The sequence below is a fragment of the Quercus lobata genome, chromosome 10, assembly GCF_001633185.2.
Source record: "Quercus lobata isolate SW786 chromosome 10, ValleyOak3.0 Primary Assembly, whole genome shotgun sequence".
In the NCBI taxonomy this organism is placed as follows: Eukaryota; Viridiplantae; Streptophyta; class Magnoliopsida; order Fagales; family Fagaceae; genus Quercus; species Quercus lobata.
In genome coordinates, this window is record NC_044913.1 from 11902480 (window position 1) to 11912787 (window position 10308).

Genomic DNA, 10308 nt, shown 5'->3' on the forward strand with positions numbered 1-10308 from the left:
CATCTGTGTGTTGATTAGGTGCTGCTTGAAGCCCACTGATACTACTCTAATGAAGTATTATGCACAGGGTGGAACATCACTTGGAATGCATGGAGCAATCAACGTTAAAATGGTTGGCTATCATTTCTCAAGCAGTTAATAATCGAAAGTTCATAGTCCAACCTTCTTTTCCACAAGGATAAATACAGAAGTAATAAAAAGCTTATAACACAACACAGTAAATGAAACCAAAAGTAATCTGCACTACACAACTGCAATTCTAATCTCCATTGGTTAACAAAAAGAACGCATTGTTCACAAATTGTCCATTACTTAGACATTCATGGATCAATCAATAAACTCTTCATTACAATGAGAAACCATCACAAGAGCCTAGTATGTGATGGCCAAATATGGACATGTATCATTTTGATATTTTTAGCACAGGGTTAGGAGATATAGTAAAAAAATGTCAAAAATAAAAGCAGGAACAGTCTAGTGTTGCAAGGCCTGCCCAACAAACATGTGATCAACTGAGGGGGTGGGCTCAGTGCTTGATGGATACCGAGTCGCCAGAGCCACATCCCCATTTTCAACAGTTTCCAAAGAAATATCAGTATCATCTGCTGTCCCTGCATTTCCGGTACGCACTGGACGGAGCAGACCCTGCAATCTCAACAGATAGCTCTGGCTGGAAGGTTCTCTTACATATCTGTTGGTTGTCATAATGCTTGCAGATGACCGTTCAGTTTCAGCACGAAGATTAGATAAAGCACTAAGGTCAAGATTAGGGAAAACTGAGCAACGGCACCGAGGACATTTGACATTCAGTCGAAGCCACTCATCAATGCACTCTACATGGAAATTGTGAGCACAAGGCAGGCCACGAACCTGGACCAATTTTAGAATGAAATTTGTGTGTTAAACTGTCCTACTGATAATACCTAATGTCTGTGTATGCATGAGCATGGATGGCCTGCACCTCCTAATGTAACAGTTCTGCATCTGAGTTTAACTTTTTTCAAAGAATTTGCATGCTTTCTAGGAATAAACATTAAATGAATAGTTTTAGGCCACCCACATTCAAAAGAACCAGACACAAAAGCACAAAGAAACAATAAGAATTTGCATAGGTTAGGAATCAGCACAAAGCAATCTGATCCTCTGAATATAAACCTAAAAAGCTACGAAACTTTTTTTGTCACGCTATCACTTCATATGGCCCCACATACAGCCAAATGGCAAAAAAAAGCCCAACAATCAATCCCATATAATTTGAATAAGAAATGATTAACATTAATATATACATTTTGCTTTGAGTAGTGCTCTTTTCAGAGGGTTTCTTTCATGATGCATTCATAATGTATCATCCCTACTATTGAATTTTAAAATCAGGAACAAATTTGGCAACTGTGATAGGGTATAGATGATATATTGTGAATAGAATGTGAAAGAGACCTCATGAAAACAGCATACTTATCAAGAGAGAGAGAGAGAAACAATTACCTCATTTCCCACATGGAACTCTTCTAAGCAAATTGGACATTCACTACAATCTGTTGGAACAGCCTTTAGCCTGAACTTAGGAAGTTCCTGAATGAGTGCTTCTACTGCTTCTCTCTGTGAACCACCAAAAAATAAAAAATCCTAGCCTTCAGGATTCAGAACAGGATGATATTAGGATCAAAGTTGATTAAAGCAATATGATTTTCACAATGAAGAGATAATTGGAAGTATCATGAGGGAATAATAACTAATACATCCAGTATAATGATTGCATAATTTCTGATCGGCCCTTTTTCAATGTCAGTCTAAGCCTTGAGTTCATCTAAAAAGCTATCAGGAGCTTAAAAAGATTTAACATAATATTATCTAGGAAATATGAAATAGAAGGGCACCAAGTAAGAAGACAAAGACTAATGGCAATGAGTAAACTCTAAACCCAATGAATGCTTACCTGAGCTGGAGTCAAGTAAAGTCCAGGATGGTATGCAGCAGCATCTTGGCCCATGCTTCTTGTTTCCTGACCAGCAGCTTCAAATGCCCAATCTGGTACACGGATCATGTCAACCACAACCTAGGACATGGAGGGAAATACTTCTCATAGTTGCTCAGTCATATTCAAGGGCCCATGAAACATAAGTAACATACAAATAAATACAATTTGCATTGGAACTGACATCATCAGTCAGGCATGTTCTATAGGTTTGAAGACATTCTACAAAACTTTCATTCTTATGTGTTCATAACAAGAAGCTGGCATGTCATATAAGTTGCATTACATTGTACTAAACTCATTTTTCTTATGTAGGTTTAAACACAGGTTTTTAAGGGAAATATTAGCATCAGGCATAGAATAGTGGTGATACATCATCCCTCAGATAAACAATCTATACTTAAAAAAAATTGGTCTCTAAGTAGCTCCTTGACTACAGTTAAAACATTCTATTCTGATACTAAGTTTAAACAGAAAAGGCATGAAAGGTCATATGCTTCCATGAGGCATATAGGTAACTGACAGCAAAAATCCTCACAAAAAATTATTAAAACTGTCAATATTGCTGCAAGCACTTCAGAGTTCAGGATGTAAGTAATTTGAGAGTTTACCCCATATTCAGATAAAGGAATCCCTTGTTGAGCGCGTAGTAAGTGTGCCTGTCTTCTTGTCAACCACTACAAAGGAGATGTTCAACAAGGATCAGAACAGCACAAGCTAAAAATAGGAAACATCAAGAAGCTATATTGCCAAATAGGGTGGACAACAGGCCAGACAAGATGGGAGAAGTAAAATATGAAAAATGAAACAGAAAAGAAAGATCTCACTCATGAAATAGGGCCAAATCATTGTTAAAATCCAAAAAATGCAAAGGGACAAAGAGCGCCACTAACCTTCCCCAAGGACATGCAAGCAATGCAAAAAAGTCCACAGTAGCTAAAAAGCAACCAAATGAGGAAACCCCATTTCTGACCTTCTTCAGGAAGCTGCAAGCATTTGGTGCATTAGCCCCATAGACTAGCCATCGTCAAATGATGTTGCCTCTGATAATAAAGGAACACCAATAGCATGAAAAACTTACACAATCTTTTGCACGTCTGAACCAGAGGGTACCAATTACAGTCCAAGCCCAAAGGAATGGATACAGTAGTAGAGACAGAATCGAAAGCACCACTACTCTTCCACAGAAACGAGCATACCTCTGTTGCCGCCCAAAATCCCTAAAAGCACATAAATTTGACATAGGAAAGAAAAAGATATTACATGAGATTTAGCTATATGAAGTGCCACTGAAAAGCTAAAAAAGAAACAAGAATAACAACCATACAGCCACTCCAAAAGAAAACTAAAAAACCACATAAAACAATTCAAGTGATGAGATCTGAGTCAACATGCAAGGAAATGATAGGGTAACTTCTGACTCTAGATTATTAAAATAATATTGACCAAAACTTCAGTTAAAGGTTGAACCTTATGAACACAATAATAACCCAAAACTAAACTCACAATATTGACAACTGCAGCTAAAGTAAGGATTCATTGTAAACCCTACAAGGCAGAACTTGTCTTGAGATGATTATAGCAACCATGCATGGTGAGTTTATACAAATTGTATGCACATATCAAATCTAAGTACTTTCACCATTAACAACCTTTAAAAAAAAAAATAATAATAATAATAATAAAACTATTAAACAAATGCAAAAATTGTCCAGACAAAGTGGCATTCAATTTCATTTGAGTAATCCATGTCATGGGTACCCAAACAAGTTATGACTTATATAAGTTCAAAATTCTTTAAATGCAGAAATAATACAACAATGAGCCCAAAAGCAGCCTCACTAAACACACTCTCAACTAACATATATATTTGGTTTAGCTTATTTCTAGAGCTCATTTAGCTTTATGTTCAACTTTTTAAAGCCTTTTGCCTACTTTCAGCAAATAAATCAATCCAAATACTTAACAAACCCCATCTCTACTCTATCAAAACAACCACACCATATGTTTTATCCTCCATTAAACTTGTAACATAAGATCTTCATCGCAAAATCAACAGTAAAAGAAAGAGAAAAAGGCCTTACAATCCCATTCCGGCCGCAAGCCCATTATCTACGAACATCAACAGGCGAAAAACAAACACGGTAGTGTAATCAACCTATTAAAAAAAAAAAAACCCAATAAAGATAACAACACATAGCTCTTATTAGTACATCACAAATTGAAAAATTGCATAAAATAGTAAAAAAAAAAAATTGAAAATTAAAAATACCCACCACAATCCATATGTGCAATGGGTATGTACAAGAATGGTACCGCTTCCAATTGATTGCAACAATCACTCTAAAACCCATCAATGTTAAAGAAAAAAAGTTGAAGTCTTTATAACATTTTTCCCATGTTATCTTAGTAAACTATAAAGCTACTAAACTATACTAATAAAAACACAATCAATACTCCATTAAAGGATACACACTCGTCGCCAGCATCGACAAGAAAAACCCATCGTACCTGCAAAAAAAAAAAAAAAAAAAAAACCCATAAATTTTTCACTTCACAATTTCCAAAACCAATCACTCACACACACAAAAGTTGAAGCTTGGAACTGACCATTTGAAATCGACGCCTCTCATGGCCATTGGAGCGAGAGTGAGGAAGAGGAATCGGAAAGCTCTAGAGTGATGAAGAACAAGAAGAAGAAGGAGGAGGAGATTTGGTCATCGGCATTTTGGAGGAGCGAAATCGGGATCAGATCTTCGGTGGAGCGGTTTCGGTCGGGTCGGATAATGAACGACCCGAAATGCAGAGATTGATTTTTTTTTTTTTTTTTGGGTTCAGATTTCGGAGTGCACGAAGCACAGTACACTGAGAAAGAAAGCGTGAAAAAATAAAACTGTGTGAGTGAGGGTAGTACTGTGAGTGAGAGAGAGCGAGAGAAGAGAGAGAGAGAGAGAGGGACTTGATAGTTATAAATGGGACGGAACGTTGACGGAGACGTTAATTCACGGCGTTAGCTGAGTATTATTCTGCAAATTTGTAAAGTGTACTTTTTTTTTTTTTTTTTGGATAGTTTGTTTGCTCTCCTAATTGATTTTTAGTGTTTAACTATCAGCAATTTTACCAGTTGAATTGACTGGAATCTACTTATAAAGTGTACTTAAAGTCCGTTTGGAAACAACTTATGTAGTTGAAACTAAAAATTTTTTGCTAAAAATATTGTAAATAAAGCTAAAAAGTAACAGAAAGCTCATGAATAGTACTAAAAAATATAATGAGTCTTATAAATAATAGTAAAAATAAATTAAATAGTAGCAAATATAAGCTAAATAGTAAAAAAATTTAATTCTTGAAACTAATGGCAAATGCAACCTTAGTTTTGTTGTAAGACATATAAATTTTGAATTATAATAAAGACACAACTTTATGTTACAACTCGCATTGATAAAAGTATGTTAATAGGTCATGTGGAGATATATTTTTACCAATTACAGCTCACCATATGATGAGTTATTGCACAAAATTGTGCCAAAAGTTATATTCATAGCATAATTCATATATTTTAGTTTCGGTTTTAGAAGTTATATAGAACAGTTGGTGGCGGTTGAGTTGTGTTGTGTGCACTTCATTTTCTTATTAGTCTTCGTTTAATGTGTCACGTCTTAGGAAGTCAATGTCACTCCGTTTGCAATGGGTTTTCTTTTATTTTATTTTTGGTAAACCATGATTTAATATTAAAACTAAGGATTTACAAGTCTATTATAATACATATTAACTTTATCAGCAGCCAAAATAGCCTCCACCACAGACAATGGGTTACAAAAAACATCAAAACTATACAATAATTGCGCTCCCATTTTAGCCAATGCATCAGCGTATTGGTTTGCTTCCCGAAAAGTATGGATCACGCGCTTGCAGGGAAACTCTTTCAAAAGGTTCTTCCAATCAATTAGAAGTGGTTCCATTAATGAATTTTCAGTGTCATTGTTCAAAAGGATCACAACACTCAAAGCATCAAGTTCAATTATTAGTTGTTGAATTCCCATTTCCTTAGCAAGAATCAACCCATCTCTAAGCGCCCACAGTTCAGCATTGGTTTTCTATTACTCCTATCTTTTAGCTGCTTTTTTTTTTTAAATTCTATTTATGACTTGTTTAATTAACCGACTTATTACTGTAAATAGTAATTAATAAAAAAGTTAAATAAGTGTTTCTGAAAAAAAACAAATAAATAAGTTAACTTTTAATGGAGTGCACAATATAAGGGTATCTTAATGAAACTATAAATGTGATGAATTGGACTAAGAGGTTAAGTACTAAGTATCTAAAACATGAAAAAAGAAAGAGAAAAAAGAGAGAGTAGAATTTGGTCTTCTGAAACTATTCAAACTAATTATACAAAATCCGAATCCTTAATTTTTTTTTAAACAATTCAAACAAGATATTTGAATTTTAATTATTCAACTTCAAAATTAAATGTGTAAATCCTGCTATCCAAACCTTCCAAAATTTTAGGATATTTGGAGATGAACTATGACATTCATTATTCTAATATCATATTCTCTCTCTGATGGGTATTCGGTTTGATGGTTTGTTGATGAAGATACATGTGTGGTTTATCAAGCCGCGTGGGGTTGTAAATTGTAATGGGTGGTTTGCCATTAGAGTACATATGGCTCACTTTTGTATCAAAATGAAACCATATGCAGAGGAATTCATTGATTTACAATTCATTATTATTTTTTTTTTAGTTGAGATGTTTTGCTTGTGTGGGTGCAACTCCTTTCCCATGCAAATAGTTTATGCTGCATTTGCTTCCCACGTTTTACTTATTGAAATAAAACGATTAACTTTATTTCAAATTAAACACCCATGGGTCCTCCTTGGGCAACCTAGATTTGTTGGTGGAGGTGATTTAATTATGGACCATGAGGGGAATTGAGTTAGTGGTTTTGGTAGAGCTATCGGTATCACCTCGAGTGTGGCGGCTGAGTTATGGGCAGGTGGAGATTGAATTAATCTTTTGTATTGCTCTTGATTTACAGGCTGTGGAAATTAAGCTTGATGCTAAGATTATTGTTGATCTCCTTAATGGGCACGATCTTGCTAACAATCGTAATGCTACTATTGTGGCTGATTGTAGAGAATCTCTAAGGAGAATTCCCAAAGTTAGAATTTCCCACTGCTATAAGGAGGCTAACAAGTGTGTTGATGCACTTACCCGACGTGGTGTTCATCTCATCAAGCTCAGGATTTTGTTATGTATTTTGAGCCTCCATCTAATGTGTATTTTCTTCTTAATATGGACCGTGTTGGTATGCTGTATGTTGTATGAACGCTTGGTTCCTTCTAATGGGGACTAGTTGTTCAAATTTATAATATTATCCCTTTCTACCAAAAATAAAAGAGATTGCTGCCTCATATTTGTTAGTCATGTAAACAAAAAAAATAACGGAAAATTGATAAAATGATTAAATTTTTACTTTTGAAGGACCATAATCTAACTTACCTCAAGGACTAAAAGGTACAATTTTCATTATAATTCGATAATTTTTAGTTTAGAGGAGACTGCCTAGTGCATCAGTTAAAAAAGAGTAAGATGATTTAAAAAAAAGGAGAAAGCAGATAAAGACCAAAGTAGAAGTAATAAAAATGATATCTCAATTAAGGAAGCAACAAAGTGTATGACCTTAAATAAAATAGAATGAAGAAAAATAAAATATGTGGTTGATTAAAACTAATCTGCTGGAATTATTACAATTTTGAAATTAAGTCTTTGTTGTGGTTATGGTATAATATGATGGTTTAAAAAAAAAAAACACAAAAAACAAAACAAACTTATATAACACAAGATGCGATCTTCTATTATTTTTAAAGTAAGCCCATTTGAGATATTTTTTACATTTGAGTAGGTTTTGCCATGCTCATAAAATATTAAAAAAAAAAGAGTAGGTTTTATTTTTTTAATTTTTATTTTTATGGAAACAAAGAGTAGGTTTTGTCATAACATTAATAAGACTTGTTAGGAATCCTAAAATCACAATATACCACCATACTTCAGTCTAGGGGTGTGTAGAAAACCCACCGACCCGCCAAACCCGACCCACCAGGTTGGGTCAGTTTTTAAGACTTGGTGGGTTGGGTTGGGTTACCAACAAATTTTTTATAGCGGGTCGGGTTGGGTTTGGGTCATAAAATTACAAACCCGCCAAACCCGACCCGACCCACCCATATTTAATATATATTTAAAATATATTTTATATTTAATAATTTAAAAAAAAAATCAATTGTAGGGTACTTTTTTATATATATATATATATTTAATCATTTTTAAAAAAAAAAAACCAGCTGTAGAGCAGCATTTCCTCAATTCCTCCTACTCATACTAATTTAATATATATATATATATATATAAAATATATTATATAATTAATAAATTTTTTTAAATAACCAATTCTTCCTATCCTATATAAAAGCCAATTAGCTCACACAAATCCTAATAAATTACTGTGAGGACACGATTCATAACGAACCGTAATAGTGTTGGGTTCGCACGTAAAAATGTCCAAACAATATCATTTGTAGAGCGTGGGTTTGAAAGGCTAGGCCTTGGTCGCCAAATGGTGGGTTTTTCGTGATATTCATACATGGTTAAGTCGTCTTCGCCCTAGGAGTCTTTCTCCTGGAGGCGGGCTGGGAGGTTCTGGTTTTTGGCCATTTTTCCCAGCCCCTTCTTTGAATTGCTTTCTTTTCCTTTTATACTAGCCTGTGTTTTTTTATCCTTCGTCCACGTGTAGGATCGACATTCCAAGGCAGATACTTGTCCCATCAGCCCATACCCAGAGTGGTTGGGGGTGGTTGTAAAAGCCTGAGAGTATGGCTCTGTCAGGTGCAGAGTATTGAATGGCAGTAAAGGCAGCTTTCCCTGGTCGTTATACTTCTCAGCGTACCCTTTTCTATTGACGCAGATATTTTAGATTTTTTTCCCCAAGCTGTCTCTATGTCGTTTTTTTCCCTCCTTCCTGTGAGACCTCGGACATGCCGAGAACTGAATCGTCCTCGGCTGTATCCCAAGACTATTTTGTACTTATATTATCAAGCTTGGGCCATAACCCTCCTCGGTTTGGGCCTTTGGACCCCCACGAATAAATGGACCTGGCTCACAAATTATTGGGCCCTACAATAGCCCCTCAAAACCCTACTGTCTGACCTCTTGGTCGGAGAGGGGGGTTTTGGTAACACCAAGCTTTTATTACAGCTCATTTAATTCAGCCTTTCATTAATGTTGGCAGTTCTTCATCTGCCCAAGAAATGTACCGGTCTACGAGACATTCCTCTGAACTCACTCATGACGCGTTCTCGCCGTTTGATTATTCGAAACGTGCCTTTAATGACTTCCATTTACAAGACTATTTAAATTCGACGGTTTGTTTGACGATGTGGGGAAGTGGAACGGGTATATTCTCGTTTACAGATTTTCTTAGAAATCTGAACAGATTAAATATTTTCCGTTTCACTCTTCATATAAAAAGAAAAGTAGGAGGCTATTTCTCTTATACAGAGACCCTTTTCACCCTTCTGAAATCTGATACCCTTATCTTCCTTCAGAGTTTACTTTACTCGCTAGTTACACCCTAAATCGTGATACGTTTGAGATAGTAATAAGTAATGAAGGAACCATACCTCTCCTAGAAACACCATATTGTTATGAAGCTCAAAATGGCTCGGTCAGGGCAGGGATGGTGGAGACTCAAGATCTTTCTTACCTTCCTTTCAGTCAAAATCCGAAGCAGGAGCTCGTCACGTCAAACTTTCGGCGCGACTGAGCTAGGGTCACCCATTATCAGTACCAGCCGCTCTCTTATGAGCATAACTAACATGGCACCAGTGTGTTAGGAGTCAGGACTAACGCAGGGATAAAGTGTCCCTGCTTCTTCCTCTTTTCTTTCACTGGTGCCTCCTTTTGCCTCTCTTTCTTCTTCTTTCCACCGCTAGATCCATCCTGGCGCTTTTCCTTCTTCCTCTTTTTCTCCTCCTTCTTTCTCTTATTCTCCTCCTTCTTTCTCTTCATCTTCTCCATCTTCTTCTGAAGAAGGTCCTCATCTCAATATGAGCGCTATTGGGGCAGAGTTTGGAAGGATTTCGGAGACGAGTTTAAAAAGACATCGGACTGTTTATTTGTTATATTGTTGTTGTTTTCCTTTTATTATTTTTGTAATCCACCTTCTGTATAGGCTTGTTTAAGCCCTTATTTGTACGTTTTAATACCTCTTTATATTAATAAAAGTTGTTATTGTTTTATTTCACATGTTTTATCTCTTTATTTCTGAAATGAT

The 10308-nt window shown here is 35.6% G+C and overlaps 1 protein-coding gene across 1 annotated transcript; it reads right to left on the reverse strand.

The window, feature by feature from the left end:
• Window positions 1-222: 222 nt before the first annotated feature.
• Window positions 223-4899, reverse strand: LOC115965404 (E3 ubiquitin-protein ligase SIS3). Its single transcript, XM_031084615.1, has 10 exons — window positions 4586-4899; window positions 4448-4486; window positions 4252-4318; window positions 4060-4133; window positions 3057-3195; window positions 2869-2961; window positions 2587-2652; window positions 1937-2056; window positions 1486-1599; window positions 223-870 (listed from the first exon to the last, which is right to left on the reverse strand). Exons 1-10 carry the CDS (start codon window positions 4612-4614, stop codon window positions 475-477), a joined length of 1137 nt encoding a protein of 378 aa, XP_030940475.1. The 5' UTR covers window positions 4615-4899; the 3' UTR covers window positions 223-474.
• Between the last annotated feature and the right edge of the window lie 5409 nt (window positions 4900-10308).

Bases quoted from the DNA above. Each gene is read 5' to 3' on its own strand.
- LOC115965404 (XM_031084615.1), bottom strand. From the start codon at position 4,614: ATGGCCATGAGAGGCGTCGATTTCAAATG. The intron at 4,134-4,251 runs GTGGGTATTTTT...TTTTTTTAATAG, and splicing joins CATTGCACATATGGATTGTG to GTTGATTACACTACCGTGTT. The intron at 3,196-4,059 runs GTAAGGCCTTTT...ATGTGCTTTTAG, and splicing joins CTTGCGGCCGGAATGGGATT to GGATTTTGGGCGGCAACAGA.